At 49.6% G+C, this 22,753-nt stretch overlaps 1 protein-coding gene across 2 annotated transcripts in view; it reads left to right on the top strand.

Moving 5' to 3' along the window:
- LOC141074252 (uncharacterized) overlaps positions 1–22,433 on the top strand; it is a 43,969-nt gene extending 21,536 nt beyond the window's left edge. Inside the window, exons 5-6 of one of the 2 annotated variants that reach the window (XM_073561870.1) lie at positions 13,004–21,281; positions 21,681–22,433. In XM_073561870.1, coding sequence (XP_073417971.1) covers positions 13,004–13,956 — 953 coding nt within the window. In that variant the 3' untranslated portion in view covers positions 13,957–21,281; positions 21,681–22,433. Of the gene's footprint in view, positions 1–13,003; positions 21,282–21,680 lie in introns of those variants that run through there. The other variant, XM_073561869.1, reaches the window with a different exon arrangement.
- Positions 22,434–22,753: the final 320 nt, after the last annotated feature.

The following is a 22,753-nucleotide window of genomic DNA, read 5'->3' as shown; positions in this document are numbered from 1 at the left end:
CAGCGGCATTTAAAGTCCATGATCCTTGGGCGTACTGTTCCTCAAATGCTGTGACGGTGCTCCTGTAAAGACCAGACACATTGGCTGGGCCTCATAGGAAAATGAGACATTTAATATGAACTGCAATGCTCTTGTATTGCATTAAATAGTATAAGCGATCAGACAATCAGATGTTCAAGTTCTCCATGAGAAGTAAAACGTGAAAAGAAATTAAACATATAAAAATTAGACATATAAAAATTAGGGTAACCATCCTTTTCCCTCATTAATAAAGAACTAAAATTATACATTTGATTTACCGTATATACTCGAGTATAATCCGAGTTTTTCAGCACATTTTTTTTGTGCTGAAAATGCCTCCCTCGGCTTATACACGAGTCATTGTCCCAGAAGGGGGAGGGAGAGTGGTGGAGCAGTGGGTCACAGGAGGCAGGAGCTGTCGGCTGCAGCTAAGTCCTGTGCCCACTGCTAAGGAGAAATGAATATTCACTGCACTGACACTGAATATTCCTTTATCTTATAGTGCATGCATAGTGTCAGCCGCAGCAGCCAGCTTCCAGCAGCTGCCATGCTATCAGGGGTGTCTGCTACTTAAGAGCTATGAATATTCACACCTCTCCACTCCCATAGGCATGGAGAGAGGTGAATATTAATTCCCTTAATGAGCGGGGACACGTGACTGCCCGGCCACAGGAGTTGCTAGCACTGGGACAAGATGCAGCAAGGGTGCGCAGAGAAGGTAAGTAGGATGTTTTTTCAAATGCTTTTCTCATGGGGGCCATACATACAAGGATAGAAATAAGGAACCATGCATACAAGGATAGGGATGAGGAACCATTCATACATGGATAGGGATGAGGAACCATGCATACAAGGATAGGGATTAGGGGACAATGCATACCCGGCTTATACTAGAGTCAATAAGTTTTCCCAGTTTTTTGTGGCAAAATTACCTTATTTTCCGGCGTATAAGACGACTTTTTAACCTCTGAAAATCTTCTCAAAAGTCGAGGGTCGTCTTATATGCCGGGTGTCGCCTTTAGTGAAGCGAGCTGCAAGATTCCGGGGTATGGAAAAAAAAGAGAGCGGCCTGCGCCGCTTGACTGCAGTCCTCAGGAGTAGAGATGGGCGAACCTGAACAGTAAAGCTCCGTACTGTTCGGGTTCGGCTGCCCAAACACCGGGTGTTTGTCACGCTGTCATGTGCAAACAGAGGGACCCATGACGTTATTTTAATTATTTATTTACAGCGCATGAGCAGCAGATGAATACTCCTATACGCTGCTCCTGCTCTCACTGTAAATAGTGGCTGTAGGTGTCGGATGATGGGATCAGTAGTCCCATCAGCTGACACCAGTGACTGGAGGTAAGCTTTTATACCTCCGATTACAGCTGCGGGCTCACAGTCAGCGTGGGAATCGTGGCTCTCTGACCGGCTAGGATGATTTCATGCACATTATAGCGCAGCAAACACTGGAAGAGGGGTAGTCTTATACGGCGACTATATAAAAAACTATATATTTTAACTCGAAAAGTTGGGGGTCGTCTTATACGCCGGAAAATACGGTAGATGCCTCGGCTTATACTCGGGTAGGCTTATACAAGAGTATATACAGTAAATTCATTTAAACATTTTGCATTGCTACATCTGCAGAAGTCCAATTGATCAAAATATAAAAATAATTAACCCAATCAGTAAACACCATATGGAGAAAACAAATTAAAATGCAAGAAATTGCAGTTTTTGACTCAAATGGCAAAAATTACATTAAGTGATAAAATGTTTTTATTAATCCCAAAATGGTATCATTGAATGTTAGTTTGCCATGCAAAAATAGTCCCCCCCCACAGCTCCATTGATGTAAAAATTAGTATACACGTATTAAGATGGGTGAAAATAGTGGCATAAATTTTTTACAAATTAATAGATTTCCAAATGTTTATCTCTACATAAAAGGGTATTCCCATCTCCAAGATCCCATCCAAATATGTACTACCACTGATCCAGGGTGGTACACATGGCTTTAGGATTTCTAGAGGGTGATTCTTGCTGAATTTCTTCCTCATTTCAATACATATTTAAATTTGAGGGACTTAATTTGTGAAGTCATTCATTGAGGAACCTTAAGACAGAGGGTAAACACTTGAGGGTTGCAGATGAGTAACACACAAACTGTTGTCATACTTTCTATTGTGGTTGTCCTTTTTTCCTTCAATTTGTTTTGTGCTCATTAATCATGAGACAATACTAAACTACACCTAATGTTTATCTCATGTAACTATGCAATGACCCTTGAATGAATTACTAATGGTTATTTAACCCCTTTACTCCCAAAAGTGGGTTGCATGTTAATGCCCGGGCCAATTATTACAATTCTGACCACTGTCCCTTTATGAGGTAATAACTCTGGAACGCTTCCATGGATCCCGGTTATTCTGACATTGTTTTCTCGTGACATATTGTACTTCATGTTAGTGGTAAAATTTCATTCATATAACTTGCGTTTATCTGTGAAAAAAAATGGAAATTTGGTGAAAATTTTTAAAATTTCGCAATTTTCCAGCTTTGAATTTTTATGCTCTTAAATCACAGAGTTATGGCACACAAAAAACTTAAGTAACATTTCCCACATGTCTACTTTACATCAGCACAATTTGGGAACCCAAATTTTTTTTTTTTGTTAGGAAGTTATAAGGGTTAAAAGTTGACCAGCGATTTCTCATTTTTACAACATTTTATTTTTACGGACCACATCACATTTGAAGTCACTTTGAGGGGTCTACATGGTAGAATGGTGTCACTTTGTGGTATTTTCTAAAAACTGCACCCCTCAAGGTGCTCAAAACCAGATTCAAGAAGTTTATTAACCCTTCAGGTGCTTCACAGGAATTTTTTGAATGTTTAAAAAAAAAATGAACATTTAACTTCACAAAAAAAATTACTTCAGGTTCAATTTTTTTATTTTACCAAGGGTAACAGGAGAAATTGGACTGGAAAAGTTATTGTGCAATTTGTCCAGAGTACGCTGATACCTGATATGTGGGGGGAACCACTGTTTGGGCACATGGCAGTGCTCAGAATGGAAGGAGCGCCGTTTGACTTTTTCCACTGCAAAATTGGCTGGAATTCAGATCGGATGCCATGTCGAGTTTGGAGAGCTCCTGATGTGCCTAAACAGTGGAAACCCCCCACAAGTGACCCCATTTTGGAAACTAGACCCCCCAAGGAACTTATCTAGATATGTGGTGAGCACTTTGAACCCCCAAGGGCTTCACAGAAGTTTATAACGTACAGCCATACAAGTAAAAAATCATATTTTTTCCACAAAAATCTTTTCACCCCCAATTTTTATTTTCCCAAGAGTAACAGGACCCCAAAAGTTATTGTGCAATTTGTCCTGAGTACGCTGATACCCCATATGTGGGGGTAAACCACTATTTGGGCGCATGGCAGAGCTCTGAAAAGAAGCAGCGCCATTTGACTTTTTTGGCTGGAATTGAGATCGGATGCCATGTCGCGTTTGGAAAGCCCCTGATGTGCCAAAACAGTGGAAACCCCCCAATTCTAACTCCAACCCTAGCCCTAATGGGAAAATGGAAATAAATACATTTTTTTTAAATTTTATTATTGTTCCCTAGCTAAGGGGGTGATAACGGGGGGTTTGATTTACTATTTATAGCAGGTTTTTATTTTTGGCAGCTGTCGCACGCTAAAAGACTCTTTTTTTTATTGTAAAAATAGTTTTTGCATCACCACATATTGAGAGCTATAATTTTTCCATATTTTGACCCACCGAGTCATGTGAGGACTTATTTTTTGCGGGACGAGTTGACGTTTTTATTGGTACCATTTTCGGGCACGTGACATTTTTTGATCACTTTTTATTCCGATTTTTGTGATGCAGAATGAACAAAAACCAGCATTTCATGAATATCTTTTGGGGGGGTGCGTTTACACTGTTCCACGTGTGTTAAAATTGATAAATCAGTTTTATTCTTCGGGTTAGTACGGTTACAGTGATACCTCATTTATGTCTTTTTTTTTTGTTTTGGCGCTTTTATGCAATGAAAACAATTTTATATAAAAAATAATTATTTTTGCATCACTTTATTCTGCGAGCTATAACTTTTATTATTTTTTCGCTGATGACACTGTGTGGCAGCTCGTTTTTTGCGGAACAAAATGACGTTTTCAGCGGTACCATGGTTATTTATATCCGTCTTTTGGATCGCGCTGTTAGCACGGGTGGTCAGGAGCGGGAGCTCCGAGAGTGGACCCTCTGGACCGTGGCACCGAGGGACCCCGGGCGAGCTGCCAGGTGGAACCGACCCCTATACAGGGACCATTAGGAGCAGGCCCAGGGGTTCGAGTACCACGGTAGCCGGTACCGAGAGGGGCGGCTCAGGATGGACCGGAGTAAGACAGACTGGAGTAGGACGGCAGGAGCACTGAAGGCAGGACTGGAGTAGGACGGCAGGAGCACTGAAGGCAGGACTGGAGTAGGACGGCAGGAACACTGAAGGCAGGACTGGAGTAGGACGGCAGGAACACTGAAGGCAGGACTGGAGTAGGACGGCAGGGACACAAGGCAGGACTGGAGTAGGACGACAGGAACACTGAAGGCAGGACTGGAGTAGGACGACAGGAACACAAGGCAGGACTGGAGTAGGACGGCAAGAACACTGAAGGCAGGACTGGAGTAGGACGGCAGGAACACTGAAGGCAGGACTGGAGTAGGACGGCAGGAACACTGAAGGCAGGACTGGAGTAGGACGGCAGGAACACTGAAGGCAGGACTGGAGTAGGACGACAGGAACACGGGTAGCAGGACTGAGAAGCTGCTGTGAGGAGCAGCCGAGACAGGAACTGCAGGAGCAGAGTGTGCACGATGGAGCGAGGCCAGAGTGTCAGGAAACACAACGATCAGGCGCCTCCCTCAGGGGGAAGCGGCCTGATATGGCCCCGTCTGGTCAGCCATTGGTCCAAAGGTGCTTCCGGGTCAGGGCACAGCCGGAGCATAAGAAGCAGGAAGGAGGCGCGGCCGCGGCCTATGGCGCATGCGCATAGCATGCAGGGAAGGCATCGGTCGCGGGCCTGTCTCAGGTGACCGCCGCGGCCGTCGGGTGGAGAGAGACTGCGGCGTGGGAGCGGAGGCCGGGTGAGTATGGCGGAGCGGTGTAACAGTACCCCCTCCCCTAAGCCGCCCCCCCCGGAGATTAACAAGAAACCTCTTGAGGATACGGGGAGCATTAATATTCTCCCGAGGCTCCCAGGATCTCTCCTCAGGACCAAAGCCCTTCCAATCAATGAGAAAGAAAGTACTACCTCTAACCCTTTTCACAGCGAGGATGTCCTGCACTTCAAAAACGTTGTCGGCACCCACCGGCTGAGGACCAAGATCAAGCGAGGAATGGAAACGATTCAGCACCACAGGCTTCAGGAGAGAGACGTGAAAGGTGTTCGGGATCCGGAGCGAAGCAGGCAACCTCAATTTGTAGGCAACTTCGTTAATACGTCCCAGAATTTCAAACGGACCGATGTAGCGTGGACCCAACTTGTAGGAGGGCAGTTTTAGTCGGACGAATTTGGAGGAGAGCCAGACCTTGTCGCCAACACGATACGGAGGAGAATCCAACCTCTTTTTGTCTGCATAGTTCTTCATCTGATCAGCGGATCTCTTGAGTGATGTGTTGGTCTCAGCCCAAATCTTAGAAAATTCCGAGGACAAGGCATTGGCCGCGGGTACCTCAGAGGCAGGGGTTATCGGAAGAGGGACACCAGGATGTCTGCCAAAAACAATGAAAAACGGAGACTTGGCCGAAGACTCGCCAGCATGGTTGTTATAAGCGAACTCTGCCCAGGGGAGTAAGTTGACCCAATCGTTCTGGTGGGCGTTAGAGAAGTGGCGTAAGTATCCTGTAAGCGTCTGGTTGGTACGCTCTACTTGTCCGTTGGACTGTGGGTGGTAGGCCGAGGAGAAGTCGAGGGAAACGTTCATAAGCTTACAAAGCGAACGCCAGAACTTGGAGGTAAACTGAACCCCTCGGTCAGACACAATGCGTCGAGGTAGTCCATGAAGCCTGAAGACTTGATGAATGAAGATCTCGGCCAGCTCTGGCGCTGAGGGAAGACCGGGCAGAGGGATGAAGTGAGCCATCTTGGAAAAACGATCCACCACCACCAGAATGACTGAGCAGCCCGCAGAGCAGGGTAGGTCGGTGATGAAATCCATGGCGATGTTCTCCCAAGGAACCGTAGGGACAAGCAACGGAAGCAACAAGCCGGACGGAGATCTCCGTGGCACCTTGTTCTTCGCACAGGATGGACAAGAAGCCACAAAGTCGAGTACATCTTGGCGAAGTGAGGGCCACCAGTAGTGACGTTTGATAAGGTCAAGGGTCTTCTTAGTTCCGGCATGGCCGGCCAGTTTGGAGGAGTGCCCCCATAGAAGAACCTTTTGCTTGAGATTCTCTGGCACAAGCGTCTTGCCAGGCGGAGGAGTAAGCCAGTTCACTGGAGCCACGGTGATGATCCTAGTGGGATCAATGATATGTGACGATTCCTCCGTGGATTTGTGTGGTTGGAAGACCCTGGACAGGGCGTCGGCTTTGGAATTCTTGTTGCCGGGACGGAATCGGAGCTCGAAATCAAATCGGGCAAAAAATAAAGACCATCTGGCCTGGCGAGGGTTTAGTCTCTGGGCAGACTGGAGATAGGCCAGATTCTTGTGGTCCGAGAAGATGACAAAAGGATGGACAGCTCCTTCCAGGAGGTGGCGCCATTCCTCCAAGGCCAACTTGATGGCCAAAAGTTCCCGGTCACCGATCGAGTAGTTACACTCGGATGGAGAAAAGGCCTTCGAGAAGAAGCCACAAGGGTGCAGGCGACCGGAGGCGGTTCTCTGGGACAGCACCGCCCCGGCACCAGTCGAGGAAGCGTCCACCTCGAGTACAAAAGGTCGATCGCTCTCAGGGCGATGCAGGACCGGAGCCGTGGAGAAAGCCCGTTTTAGGGACAGAAAGGCCTCCTCTGCCTCAGGAGACCAATCCTTGGAAGTAGACCCTTTACGGGTGAGCACAGAAATGGGTCTTGTGATCGCGGAGAAGTGGGAGACAAATTGCCGGTAATAGTTGGCGAACCCGAGGAATCGTTGTATCGCCTTTAATCCGACGGGGCGAGGCCATTTGAGGATGGCAGACAACTTCTCGGGATCCATCCTTAGACCAGCGTCGGAGATAATGTATCCCAGAAATGGCAGGTCTGTTCGAAGAGACATTTCTCGATCTTTGCATACAGACGGTTCTCCCGAAGACGCTGAAGCACCAGGCGGACACTCTTTCTGTGGGACGAGAGGTCCGGCGAGAAGACGAGGATGTCGTCTAAGTACACGACCACACAGGAGTACAAGAGATCCCGGAAGATTTCGTTGACGAACTCTTGAAAGACTGCAGGAGCATTGCAAAGACCGAAGGGCATGACCAGGTACTCGTAATGGCCATCTCGAGTGTTGAAAGCGGTCTTCCACTCGTCACCTGCACGGATACGGACCAGATTGTAGGCTCCTCTGAGGTCCAGCTTGGTAAAGACCCGAGCCCCTCTGAGATGGTCAAACAGTTCCGGAATGAGTGGAAGAGGGTACCTGTTCTTGATGGTAATCTCATTCAAGCCCCTATAGTCAATGCATGGCCGTAGAGTCCCATCCTTCTTTTTGACGAAGAAGAACCCGGCTCCCGCAGGCGAAGAGGATTTCCGTATAAAGCCTTTGGCGAGGTTCTCTCAGATGTACTCGGACATGGCGGTGGTCTCCGCGGGAGACAGAGGGTAGATTCTGCCCCTTGGGGGGGTTGAACCAGAAACAAGTTCAATTGGGCAGTCAAACGGCCGGTGTGGAGGGAGGACCTCCGCTTCCTTCTTATCAAAAACATCGGCGTAGGAGCTGTAAGCTGGAGGAAGACCCGGGAGGTCTGGAGGCGACCGTGGAGCGGCCGCCAGGCGGACAGGAGTCAGACAGCGAGCTTGGCACGGGTGCCCCCAGCGGAGTATCTCCCCAGAAGACCAGTCGAGAACAGGCTGATGAGTCCTTAACCATGGAAGACCGAGTAGAATGGCGTGAGAGAGCTTAGGTAAAACGTAAAAGGCTATCTTCTCTCGATGTAAGGCTCCGATTTGCAATTCCACCTCTTCAGTGACCAAGGTGACGGTCACCTGTAGCGATTTGCCATCCACGGTGGCAATCTGAATTGGGTTAGATAGAGTGACTACAGGAATTTGGTATTTGTCTACCTCTTCCGGCCGAATGAAGTTACCTGCTGAGCCCAAATCCACGTAGGCCACCACGGAACCACGCCTCCCTCCTGAAACCAAAAGCACAGAAATCGTAAGGGGTTGAGAGGAATCATCATCATCACCTAGGAAGGCCTCTCTTACCTGACCTAGGTGGAGTCGTTTCCCTGTCTCTTAGGACAGGTGCGGATATAGTGTGACGAATGACCGCAATAGAGGCACAGACCTTGTGCCCGTCTCTCTCTCTGACGTAACTCGGCCAACCTGAGATGATCTATCTGCATGGGCTCACCCGAAGAGAGGGAAGAAGATCCGACTGAACGAGAGCTGGCCGACTGAGTGAAAGGAGAAACTGACCTGGAGGAGCGCCTGTCTCTCACTGACTCCCGAGCGCGCTCCAGGAAGTGCAGGTCAATGCGGATAGCCAGCGAGATAAGGTCCTCTAAGGTGGACGGGGTATCTCGACCTGCGAGTTCATCCTTTATTTTACTAGAAAGACCGCGCCAGAATGCCCCCACCAAAGCTGCGTTATTCCAGCTGAGCTCAGAGGAAATAGTGCGAAAGCGAATAGCGTACTGTCCGACCGTGAGAGAGCCCTGGTGTAAGTTAAAGAGTGACTCAGTGAGAGAGGCTAACCGGCCCGGCTCATCGAAAACCTTACGAAATGTATCCAGGAAAACCGGGAGACTCGAAACGACCGGGTCGTCACGTTCCCAGAGCGGGTTTACCCAAGAAAGGGCCTCTCCCTCCAGATGGGACATGATGAAGGCCACTTTGGCCCGGTCCGAGGGATATTGCTGCGGCAGCCATTCAAAGTGAAGACTACACTGATTTAAGAACCCCCTACAGAGCTTGGGATCCCCGGTGAAACGAGGCGGCGAGGCGGGGCGTCGGAGGAGCAGCAGACGCAGGGGGAGGCACTGCAGCAGTAGCCTGGAGGGCCGACAAGCGACTATCAAAGGAGGCCATGTAGGACAAAATGTGGGTTTGAGTATCTTGCTGCTGACCCAGCTCCTGTTGGAGACTGGCCAGCTGAGTGGCATTTCCAGGATCGGCCACCTGTAAGGCCGACAAACGGGTGTCCATCGACTTCATGATTGACATAATGCGCCCCTGATTCTCCCGTAGGAATAGCAACTCTTTCTGGGTAGCAGCCGTAGTACCGGCGGAGTCCATGGCCTGATCGTACTGTTAGCGCGGGTGGTCAGGAGCGGGAGCTCCAAGAGTGGACCCTCTGGACCATGGCACCGAGGGACCCCGGGCGAGCTGCCAGGTGGAACCGACCCCTATACAGGGACCGTTAGGAGCAGGCCCAGGGGTTCGAGTACCACGGTAGCCGGTACCGAGAGGGGCGGCTCAGGATGGACCGGAGTAAGACTGAGACTGGAGTAGGACGGCAGGAGCACTGAAGACAGGACTGGAGTAGGACGGCAGGAGCACTGAAGGCAGGACTGGAGTAGGACGGCAGGAGCACTGAAGGCAGGACTGGAGTAGGACGGCAGGAGCACTGAAGGCAGGACTGGAGTAGGACGGCAGGAGCACTGAAGGCAGGACTGGAGTAGGACGGCAGGAGCACTGAAGGCAGGACTGGAGTAGGACGGCAGGAGCACTGAAGGCAGGACTGGAGTAGGACGGCAGGAACACTGAAGGCAGGACTGGAGTAGGACGGCAGGAACACTGAAGGCAGGACTGGAGTAGGACGGCAGGGACACAAGGCAGGACTGGAGTAGGACGACAGGAACACTGAAGGCAGGACTGGAGTAGGACGACAGGAACACGGGTAGCAGGACTGAGAAGCTGCTGTGAGGAGCAGCCGAGACAGGAACTGCAGGAGCAGAGTGTGCACGATGGAGCGAGGCCAGAGTGTCAGGAAACACAACGATCAGGCGCCTCCCTCAGGGGGAAGCGGCCTGATATGGCCCCGTCTGGTCAGCCATTGGTCCAAAGGTGCTTCCGGGTCAGGGCACAGCCGGAGCATAAGAAGCAGGAAGGAGGCGCGGCCGCGGCCTATGGCGCATGCGCATAGCATGCAGGGAAGGCATCGGTCGCGGGCCTGTCTCAGGTGACCGCCGCGGCCGTCGGGTGGAGAGAGGCTGCGGCGTGGGAGCGGAGGCCGGGTGAGTATGGCGGAGCGGTGTAACACGCGCGTTATTGCACTTTTTGTTTGGTGGTATGATGATGATGATAGCATTATTTTTTGCTTCGTTTTTTATTTTTATTTTTTAAGGGGTTCAATAAAGGGGTTAACTAGTAGGACAGTTTTATAGGGCGGGTCGCTACGGACGCGGCGATACCAAATATGTGTACTTTTATTGTTTTTTTTGTTTTTTGTTTTTTTCAAAAAATGAATTTATTAGGGAAGTTTTTGGTTTTTTTTTTGTTTTTTTTTCTTTATTACATTGTCCCAGGGGGGACATCACTGTCATGTGACAGATCGCTGATCTGTCACATCACAGATCGCTGTGCCAGATCAGCGATCTGTCACAGGCAGTGCTGGAGGCTTCCTCATGCTGGCGCTTTGCAGGCATGAGGAAGCCGGCTCCCTGCAGGCCCCCGAAGGTCCCCGCCGCCATATTGGATCCGGGGACCTGCAGGGAAGGAGGCCCCCGCAGCAGTGCTGCACATTGCGCTGCTGCGGGGGTCTCGGGGACGCACGGAGGGAGCCCCCTCCCTACCGATGCTTCCCTAAACCCCCGGTACACTGTGATCGTGTTTGATCACAGTGTGCCAGGGGTTAACGTGTCGGGGCGGTCCGTGACCACCCCTGACACATAGTGCCGGGTGTCAGCTGTGATAATCAGGTGACACCCGGCCGCGATTAGCTGCGCTCCCCCCGTGAGCGCAGCTGATCACGCTAGACGTGCTATTCCGTCCTTGGGACTTAGGTCCCAGGTCACATGGACGGAATAGTACGTCTAATGTAGGAAAGGGGTTAAAGGACCTGTGAATAGCCATGTATGATTTATTTTTGTTATCGCAGTGATTTATGAGAGTTGATATCTGTGATATCTTGATTATTTGTTCTTATATATACAGTGCCTTGCGAAAGTATTCGGCCCCCTGAAACTTTTCAACCTTTTCCCACATATCATGCTTCAAACATAAAGATACCAAATGAAAATTTTTGGTGAAGAATCAACAAGTGGGACACAATTGTGAAGTTAAACGAAATTTATTGGTTATTTTAAATTTTTGCGGAAATTGAAAAACTGAAAAGTGGGACGTGCAATATTATTCGGCCCCTTCAACTTAATACTTTGTTGCGCCACCTTTTGCTGTGATTACAACTGCAAGTCGCTTGGGGTATGTCTCTTATCAGTTTTGTACATCGAGAGACCGAAATTCTTGCCCATTCTTCCTTGGCAAACAGCTCGAGCTCAGTGAGGTTTGATAGAGATCGTTTGTGAACAGCAGCTTTCAGCTCTTTCCACAGATTCTCGATTGGATTCAGGTCTGGACTTTGACTTTGCCATTCTAACACCTGGATACATTTATTTGTGAACCATTCCATTATAGATTTTGCATTTTGCTTTATGTTTGGGATCATTGTCTTGTTGGAAGACAAATCTCTGTCCCAGTCTCAGGTCTTTTGCAGACTCCATCAGGTTTTCTTCAAGAATGGTCCTGTATTTGACTCCATCCATCTTCCCATCAATTTTATCCATCTTCCATGTCCCTGCTGAAGAAAAGCAGGCCCAAACCATGATGCTGCCACCACCATGTTTGACAGTGGGGATGGTGTGTTCAGGGTGATGAGCTGTGTTGCCTTTACGCCAAACATATCATTTGGCATTGTTGCCAAAAAGTTCGATTTTGGTTTATTCTTTTTAAGCATTTTTTGTTGCCATTAATTCTAAATAAAGGCGTTTTTCATAGAGTAATTAACCTCCCTGTCTTTTTATTTATTAATTGAGATATTTTTATACATACTATATCATTTTGTGGTCTTATACCGTCTCCATTTTTTAGGGTCCAGTGTAGAGTCTACACTGTGATCATCAGAGTCTTAAACTTGACATTCAAAAAGAATTTGTATATGATTTGGCCTCCTTTTTTTCCAGCAACAGGTGCTAGCAGAACCTTGTGAATACCTACTTTCCTCAAATGTTCTTCTTTGAGGTTCATGAGAATTTAAACCTATGCATGGATGTGAATGGGGACAATGTGAATTAGTGAGTGCCCTATTGTGATTGAGGGTAAGCTGCAACAACAGGCCTGAACACATGTTACATTTTTTAAAAGTAAATTGCCATGTTGGGTCCTGAATAGAGATGGGAGAATTGATTTACAGGATATCAGTCCAACTGCCAGCTCAGCGTGACATCACTTTTGTGTTATGATCAACACACAACCTCACACCAAAAGCAATAGAAAAGCTGTGAATGTCAGGAGGTAAGGGGATTTGCAGGGCTCCAGTCCAGAGGTCATAGATTACTGACCTGGGAAATGGCCAATGGATCAGAGTCCTGCAAATCGATTTTTCCCATCTCTAGTCCTGAAGACCTCTTTTCAAGATCTGCTGTAATGTAAAATTGGTGAAAGATGTTAGGAATAGTATTCCAAACTTAACATTTTGTGTAGATCATTGATATGAACTGCTTAATGGTTTTCATAGCTGGAGCTACACTTGAAACTGTCATTACAACTGTAGCATATACAACATTTTGACTTCTTGGGTGTGTATCTTTGCATTTACAAGCATTCATTATATTTTCACTAGCTCGACGAGATGCAGGGAGCAACACGGAAAGCATCAATGTTCCTGAAGAATGTAAAATGGAAGATTATAACATTGTCCAAGTCAACCTAGACGATAAACTGGTGGATCAGTCATCTGAGCCTTCTAATATTGAGGAAACATTTGCCAATAATTCAGACTTTGCAGAACAGGATGACTCTTACAGAGTTCGTAAAGCATTTCCCTGTCTTGAATGTGATAAATCCTTTGCTCATAATTCAAGTCTTATAACACATCAAAGAATTCACACCGGGGAGAAGCCATTCCCATGTTCAGAGTGTGGAAAGCGGTTTAAGCAGAAATCAGATCTTGTTCGTCATGACAGAATTCACACTGGACAAAAACCCTTCCCATGTTCTCACTGTGGCAAGTGTTTCACTCAGAAGTCAGACCTTATTAAGCATGAGATAAATCACACGGGACAAAAGCCCTTTCCATGTTCTGAGTGCGGGAAAAGTTTTACTCGGAAATCTGTTCTTTTAAGACACCAGAGAATCCATACTATGGAGACTCCGTTCCTGTGTTCAGAATGTGGGAAGTATTTTGTACAGAAGTCTGATCTTGTTTACCATTTGCGAATCCATATGGGAGAAAAGCCGTTTACATGCTCTGACTGTGGCAAAAGTTTTACTCAGAAATCAGATCTTGTTATTCATCAGAGAATTCACACAGGGGAGAAGCCATTTTCATGTTCTGATTGTGGGAAGTGTTTCACACATAAGACCATGCTTATCAATCATGAGAAAATTCATACAGGTGAGAAACCCTTTCCGTGCACAGTGTGTGGAAAGTGTTTTGTGCAAAAGGCAAATCTTGTGTATCATGAGAGGATCCACACAGGAGAGAAACCATTTACATGTACTGATTGTGGCCGATGTTTCACACAGAAATCGGATCTCGTTCGGCATCGAAGAATTCATGGGGAACAAAAGTAATAGATCTACCTAATACACATGTGGTCAAAATTGTTGGTACCCCTCGTTTAATGACTGAAAAACCAACAATTTTGACCACGTGTGTAGCTCGCGGCTGTTCAACAACCGCAACACATGCAGGGATTGCCTAACAAACTGGCAATCCCTGCATTTGTTGTAGCTGTCAAACCGCTGCAAGACTTGCAGGCGCAGGGACTCAAATATATTTTTTGAGCACGCCGAAGACACTCGTTTATCACACGAGCATGCTCAGGTAACACCTTTTCTCTTTCGCCTCATTGGGGGACACAGAGACCATGGGTGTATGCTGCTGCCACTAGGAGGCTGACACTATGCACAAAAAGGTTAGCTCCTCCTCCGCAGTGTACACCCCACCGACTGGCAGGAAATTCCTCAGTTTAGCTTAGGCCTCTTTCACACTTCAGTTTTTTGTGTCAGTTAAAATCCGCCAAAAAGGCGGAAAAGCGGATCCGTTCCTAAGTGATGTGAATGGATGCCACAGGATCCGGCTTTTGACGGATCCGCAGAATGAGGAAATTTAAAGGAACCGCTAGCCGAGAGAGAGAGAGAACGGATCCGCAAAAAAAAATTGCGGATCCGTTTTTTTCAAACCCTGGCGGATTTTGACTGATTGTCAAAAACGGACGTGTGAAAGAGGCCTTAGTGTCAGTAGGAGGTGGACACGGGTCCTTCATTGGACCCTTATCTACCTCGATGTGCGTCGTTCCTTTTCAGGTTTCAAGAGGGATACAGTGTGAACAGTCACAGCTGTACTCCCACAAAGAGGCTATGAGTACGGCGTGTACTGCCACCCCGTATCCTCATAGTTCTCCGGGTGGACCACAGATTCAGCACAGGTGATGTGCCAGCGAAAACGGATGGTCCTTGCACCCCCCCCCCGCCTCCCACCCACTCGCCCACCAGAGCCTGTCGGTTGGACGAGGCGCGAACACGTAAAGGATGAACAGGCAGCGTGGGATACTGAAGGTACCTTTATTGGAGCACCAGCACATGAAGCCAGGAGCGGCGCCTTAAATAGCGCCGCAGATTCTCTGCCGCTCGCGCCTTCCGACGGTCGCCGCATCCCCCTTTGGGTCCGACTGCGGTGTGGACTTTCTTCACCCACCGCTGGTATTCCTGCAGGCTGGCGTCGTCTTCTTTAGGGACGAACGCGGCTGCGCCACAGATCTTCCGCACCGCCCCGTGCTGACAGGCGGCCGCCGTTTCAAATTTAGTCCCCGGCTTTAGTTTGGGCCTTCGCGGCCACGCCCCCATTCTTTCTATAGGCCGGCTGCGATCTCGCCCTCCCACCGCCTCTCTAGTCTTATGGCTGGGAAGGGAGGGGGGGCGGTTCCTCTCTCTGGTGCAGACGGCTAGCTCCACCCTTCTTAACACAGAAACCGCGCTTTTGCCTCCTCACATCAGGCTGCCGCCATCTTTGCAGCCTGACAGCCGGAGATTACAGCGGATGCCAGCACTCTCTGTCGGACCCCTGACAGTTACTATAGTCTAATACGTCTCTTTCGGGGACACGGGACCGTGAGTAGTTCTGCAACTGCAGACTGACACCATTCTCTGCCTTTCTGTCCCCCAGCCTTTTCTTCCTTCACCAATTCTAAGTCTGAGCATGGCCGTCCGCCGGCCCCTACGGGCACTCTAGTCCAGTTCTTCGCATGTTCCTCTTCCCCTCTGCCTGGACTGCAGCAATCCCACTCAGCATGACCCCGTCCAGGAGCCATCTAGTGAGCCACGTGAAAGTGAACCCCCCCCATCCCTGGCTGGGCCTCGTTTCTTTCACAATCCGTGGCAGACCTCACTAGAGTGTCGCAGTCCATAGTGGCCGTTCTTGATAAGTTGCCCCTGGACACTTCTGCAGGGTCCAGCAGGTCGCAAGACTTCCCATCTGAGCCAGCTAGCAGAAGCCGCAAAAGGCCCAGGCAGGACCTCCGGCCGGAATCCTCCCCTGGCCTCTCTTCTCCTCTTAGTCCTTCCCAGCAGTTGCCCTCCCATGCCTCCTCACCCAAGTCATGGGAAGCGTTCTCGGATATGTCATCTGAAGGAATTTTAGAGCTGGATTCACACCAGGACGCGGACATGAAGGTTACTGTACAGAACCTCATTGCGGAGATCAATCACACCTTCGGAATATCTGACGCCCCTGCGAAATCCTCAGATCAGGAGGTTTCGTTCAGACGGGCAGAAACACCTTCCATGGTATTCCCTTCCCATTCCGAATTTGGAAAGATTCTTACCAGGGAAAGAGAAAATCCGACCAGACGATTTCAAAGAGGGAAGCGCCTCGGCGTGCTGTACTCGTTTGCTAAAGAGCTCACGGACAACTGGTCTGCTCTCCCTCGGTGGACCCACCCGTGTCCAGACTTTCTAATAACACGGTTCTCCCGCTTTCTGGTGTGGCATCACTAAAGGATTCTAATGATAGAATTATAGAATCCTTAGCTAAGTCAGCCTTCGAAGCGGCTACAGCGGCACTATGTCCAGTCTTTGCTTCATCGTGGGTAGCAAAGGCCATAGCCACTTGGGCAGAGGATCTCCGTAAGGGCATCCTAGATAAGGCCCAACCAGAACAATTGGCTGATCTGGCCAACCAGATTTCCCATGCAGGGGATTATCTGCTTTCTGCTTCCTTGGATGCCGCGTCTTGCGCAGTTCAGGCGTCAAGTAACGTAGTGGCAATCCGACGTACAATTTGGCTCAAGGCTTGGCAGGCGGACTTATCTTCAAAGAAGTCTCTTACCAATCTGCCTTTTCAGGGAGCGCGCCTCTTTGGATCACAACTGGACCAGATTATTAAAGACGCCACTGGAGGCACGAGTTCCCTCCTCCCTCAGTCCAAGCCTCGCAGACCCCCGCTAAGGCGTCAGTTTCGGCCGCCCTTTCGGGCTTTCCGCCGCTTCAATACGGCAGAGAACTTCTCTACCAACAAAGAACGCAGGCACGCCAGGATAGAAAGAAGGTGTCCTTCAGACCCACTCCCTCCTGGCGATCTCACTCCTCCCAAGGCAGACCCTCCAGGTCCAGATTTGGACGGTCCACATCAGCATGGCTATCAACGAACTCCCGAGGGGCCCTCCCAATTGGGAGGTCGGCTCCTTTTCTTCAGGGACGTCTGGCTAGCCTCGGTAGAGGACGCTTGGGTCAGGGAAGTTGTATCGTCAGGATACAAGATAGAGTTCGTTTCTCATCCACGGGATCGTTTCTTCGAGTCCCGTCCTCCAAAAGATCCAGCCTTAGTTCCGGGGTTCCTTGCAGCCATCGCCTCTCTCCTCAGTTCCGGGGTGGTTGTGCCCGTTCCCGAAACAGAACGTTTCACAGGGTTTTATTCAAACCTATTTGTGGTGCCGAAAAAAGACGGGGTGGTTTGACCCACACTGGATCTCAAGCTACTCAACAAGAGAGTCCGACTCCGGCATTTCAGGATGGAGTCGCTTCGTTCGGTAATCGCTTCCATGGAGGAGCAGGATTTCATGTGTTCAATAGACATCCAGGATGCCTATCTACAGGTTCCCATATTCTCCGGACATCAGAAATTCCTGCGTTTTGCGATTCACCAGGAGCATTACCAGTTCGTTGCGCTGCCCTTCGGTCTCGCCACCGCACCCAGAGCTTTCACAAAGATCATGGCGGCGTTAATGGCCTTGTTGAGGATTAGAGGTCTCGTTCTTTTTCCGTACCTCGACGACATTCTGATCAAAGCTCCGTCTTTTCAACAGGCTCGCCTAAGTCTTACGATCGTCCTAGACACCCTGTCCAATTTCGGGTGGCTCGTCAGCAGGGAAAAGTCCTGTCTTGTTCCGACACAATGTCTGGTGTTTCTGGGCCTATTGTTCGACACTCGTCGATCAAGGGTCTTTCTCCCACAAGAGAAGATTGTTTCCCTGCAGCAGGATGTACGATCGCTACAGATCGCACGATTTCCGTCACTCCGGACAACCATGAAGATCCTGGGAAAGATGATGGCAGCGACAGAGGCAGTTCCCTTTGCCCAATTTCACGCCAGATCTCTCCAACACGCCTTTCTGTCGCGGTGGAACAGGTCGGCTCTTTCCCTGGATCGCCCTGATCGTCTTTCATATCGGACCAGGCAGTCCCTCAACTGGTGGTTGACGTCACTGGCAGATTGTAACAACGGATGCCAGTCTCCTCGGCAGGGGGGCGGTGTTCCGCACCCACACTGTTCAGGGTCGGTGGTCGACTCAAGAGACGACTCTGCCGATCAACGTCCTCGAGATACGGGCAATTTATCTCATTCATTGGGAGAGGCTCCTCAAGGGCCTGCCTGTCCGGATTCAGACAGACAATGCCACAGCGGTGGCATACGTCAACCGCCAAGGAGGGACACGGAGTGTCTCAGCCCTAGCAGAAGTGTCCAAGATTCTTCATTGGGCAGAGGCTTCAGTCCCGACAATTTCCGTGGTACACATACCCGGCGTAGACAACTGGGCCGCCGATTTTCTCAGCCGCAAGGGTCTCGCGGCGGGAGAGTGGTCCCTACATCCGGAGGTATTTCATCAGCTTTGCTGTCAATGGGGAACCCCGGATGTAGATCTGCTGGCATCTCGCCTCAACAGGAAAGTCCCACAGTTTGTATCCAGGTCGCGAGATCCTCTTGCAGTGGGCGCCGATGCTCTGGCCATTCCTTGGTCGCAGTTCGAGCTCCCCTACCGGCTCCCTCCCCTGCCTCTTCTTCCCAAGCTGTTGAAGAATATCAAAGCAGAGGGAATTCCAGTCATCCTCATCGCCCCGAATTGGCCCAGAAGGTCTTGGTTCGCAGACATCGTCAACCTTCTCGCGGACGCCCCCTGGAAGCTTCCAGACAGGGCAGATCTACTGTCTCGAGGTCCGATTTGCCACCCCAATTCTCAGCCGCTCAATTTAACGGCGTGGCTGTTGAGACCAAGGTTTTGAAATGATCAGGGCTCTCCGATCGAGTTATTCATACCATGATCTGAACCAGGAAGCCATCGTCTTCCAAGATTTATTACCGTACCTGGAAGGCCTATTTCACTTGGTGCGAGGCCAATGACATTGCGCCCATGTGTTTTTCGCTCCCTTCTGTCCTGGCGTTTCTTCAGGCAGGGCTGGATGCGGGTCTTGCCCTCAGCTCTTTGAAGGGTCAAGCTTCGGCGCTATCCATTTTATTTCAGAAGACGTTGGCCTCCCGTCCTCGGGTCAAAACCTTCCTTCAAGGTGTGGCTCACACGGCTCCTCCGTACCGAGCGCCCGTAGATCCATGGGATCTTAATCTGGTTCTCGAGATTCTGCAAGGTCCTCCTTTTGAACCTCTCAGGGATGTTTCCCTTGCTGTCCTTTCGTGGAAAGTAGCCTTTCTGGTAGCCATCACCTCCATCCGGCGCGTGTCGGAATTGGCGGCTCTTTCTCGCCGCTCCCCCTTTCTTGGTGCTCCACCAGGATAAAGTAGTTCTGCGGCCTCCGCCCTCTTTCCTTCCTAAGGTGGTGTCCACTTTCCACCTCAATTAGGATATTGTTCTCCCGTCCTTTTGTCCGAGTCCAGCTCATGCTCGGGAGCGGTCCTTGAACAAGCTGGACTTGGTCAGGGCGATGGAGGTCTACCTAATTAGGACGACTAATTTGCGCAGGACAGACTCTCTTCATCATTCCAGATGGGGCGCGGAAAGGTCAACCGGCCTCCAAAGCTGCTATTGCTTGCTGAATCAGATCGGCAATTTTAGAAGCCTACCGGGTCAAACATCGAGTAGCCCCTCCGGGAATTAGAGCACACTCTACCCGGGCAGTGGGTGCCTCCTGGGCGGTGTGCCACAGAGCTTCCGCGCTGCAGCTTTGCAAAGCTGCAACCTGGTCATCGGTTCACACGTTTGTGAAATTCTACAAGGTCCACACCTACGCTTCGGCGGACGCCAGCCTAGGTAGAAGGATCCTGCAGGCAGCGTTGGTGACTCCGCTGGCCTGATGGAAGTTTGTTTTTTCCCACCCCAGGGACTGCTTGGGACGTCCCATTGTCTCTGTGTCCCCCAATGAGGCGAAAGAGAAAACAGGATTTTTGGGTTGCTTACCGTAAAATCTGTTTCTCGGAGCCTTCATTGGGGGACACAGCACCCTCCCATGTTCTACAACTCCTGTTCTTATGTTTGTTGGTTGTTTACAGTTGAGTTGTTTCTTCTGTTTTCAATCTATTCTGTTACTTCTCCTACTGCTTTCTCACTAACTGAGGAATTTCTTGCCGGTCGGTGGGGTGTACACTGCGGAGGAGGGGGCTAACCTTTTTGTGCATAGTGTCAGCCTCCTAGTGGCAGCAGCATACACCCATGGTCTCTGTGTCCCCCAATGAAGGCTCCGAGAAACAGATTTTACGGTAAGCAACCCAAAAATCCTGTTATCCGAGCTCTTTCACTAGTCAGCAAGTTTTTCCTATGTAGTCTTAAAGCAGCATGACGTAGGGGCAGATACCCTGATTCCAGTGATGTATCACTTATGCTGGTTTCACATTTGCGGACGAAGGGCTGGGGACTTCCTCCGTGAAGCCCCGCCGCTGCGCCGCCTCCGGTGAGTTCCGCCCATTACTGCATGAGGCTTCATGCGGCCTGCGTACTTTATCTTTAACATTGGGTACACAGGCCGTGCCGCAGTATGTGGATGCCGCCGCATGCGTTGTTTTGACCGTGCGGCAACCTGCGTAGAACGCATCATATTGGAAACATGACGCATGCGGCGACATCCGCATACTGCGGCACGGCCTGCGCACCCAATGTTAGAGAGGGTACGCAGGCCACATGTAGAAATGGGCGTAGCTAACCGGAGGAGGGGCGGGGCTTCACGGAGGAAGTCCGCAGCCCTCCGTCCGCAAATGTGAAACTAGCCTTACTGGACTGTTTGATACAGTCTGGATAGAATCCATGTTTTCACTGTTAAAGATTTTAGTGTATAACACCGCTTACTGTGCACACTGTTTACACTGTTTATTGTCAGCACGTTGCCAATCAGTGGTGGCGGCAGGGTTTACGCAGATAGGCCTAACCTCGTGAAACCTGAAACCTCGTTAGACATCGATAATTTGTTGATACAATCATTAATTTATTGAAACTAACATACAGTGTAATAAATGTCACTTCCCTGTATTCAGGCCATCTTGCTCTATATGCTGCTTTCAGTTTACCGTATTTTTCGGACCATAAGACGCACTTTTTTTCCCAAAAAATTTTGGGGGAAAGTGGGGGGGTGCGTCTATGGTCGCAATATACTTACCTCCGATCATGGCTGGAGGCTGGTGCGGGTGCCGCAGGGCTCTGTAATGCGGTGGTGGCAGCCGGCTGTGCTCCGGTGCAGGGGTAGCGGCTCTCTGTGCTCCAGTGCAGGGGCGGCGGCTCCGTCGGCATTTCCTCCAAGCCCGGAGGCCCCCGCACATCCCTTGCTGGCTGCCGCCATGTTGCGGTGGCCTCGGGGAACATGGCCACCGGTCTGGGGACGGCGCATGCGCAGGGTTCAGATCTCGTCCTGAGATCTCGGGGGACGAGATCTCTTTGCCGAGATTTGAATCTCATCCCCCGAGATCTCGGGACGAGATCTGAACCTGCGCATGCGCCGGACCGACGGCCATCTTCCCGGCATCCATGTTCCCCGAGGCCCCCGCAACATGGCGACGCGACGGCCAGCAAGGGATGTGCGGGGGGCCTCCGGGCTTGGAGGAAATGCCGGCGGAGCCGCCGCCCCTGCACCGGAGCACAGAGAGCCGCCACCCTCACCCCACAGAGCCCACCTGCCCCAGCACAAGCTGCCACAGCGCAGCCCAGCTGCCCTAGCACAACCAACCTGCCCCAGCACAGAGCCGCCACCGCACGAGCCTGGACCACTGAAGACCCCTGTGACCACTCCTCCACCTGGGCCGGATTCCTTCCCAGGTAAGCTGAATTCGGACTGTAAGACGGACCCCCATTTTACACGTTATTTTTTTTCCCTATTTTCCTTCTGAAAATTGGGGTGCGTCTTATGGTCCGGTGCGTCTTATAGTCCGAAAAATACGGTAAGTAGCAAAAAACCTGCTGACACATTCCCTTTAGTCAAATTAATATTTCCAACTAATCGGATATTCCATAGAAATAGGCCATAAAGCATGGCATAATATATACTCAAATATTTCCAACTAATTCAAGGGCTAAAGTTAAAACATTAGATTTTTTATTAATATAAATACAGGGGAGAAAGCATATACCTTTAGGTTATTACAGACATTGTTATTTATGGCTTGTTGTGTTTGAATCAATTAATGGTTTACTTTTGAAGAACGCACATGCAAACAGTTTTTTTATTTAAACATTCAGGATTGCACAACTTAGTTTTTGATGCACAAGCCTGTTAATTATGGCACATGTTTATCCATTCATACCCACTTATTGTCTTACCAGTGGTTTCTCACTTTTATATATATCGCTTTATTGTATCTATATTCATGTATTTAATAAAAATCTAATGTTTTAACTTTTGCCTTAGTGTGAAATTTTTCTTTTTTGGAGTCAAATCAAAATTCTTGCTCCCTCTTTGACCGCTTATAATCTGGCTTCTGGTCGCATCACTCCAATGAAGCTGCCCTAACTAAAGTCACCTATTAACCGCCAAAGCCAAGCGACACTACTCTGTCCTTCTCTTCCTAGACCTGTCCTCTGCCTTTGATACAGCGGACCACTCCCTATAACTACAGACCCTTTCATCTCTTGACATCACAGACTTGGCCCTATCTTGGATCTCGTCATACCTAACAAACCGGACATTCAGCGTCTCCCACTCGCCCACCACCTCCTCACCT

The sequence above is a fragment of the Dendrobates tinctorius genome, unplaced genomic scaffold (assembly GCF_039654945.1).
Source record: "Dendrobates tinctorius isolate UK_male_01 unplaced genomic scaffold, ASM3965494v1 ptg000331l, whole genome shotgun sequence".
In the NCBI taxonomy this organism is placed as follows: Eukaryota; Metazoa; Chordata; class Amphibia; order Anura; family Dendrobatidae; genus Dendrobates; species Dendrobates tinctorius.
The sequence above is the reverse complement of the archived record's forward strand: the minus strand, read 5'-3'. Positions and strand labels throughout refer to the sequence as shown.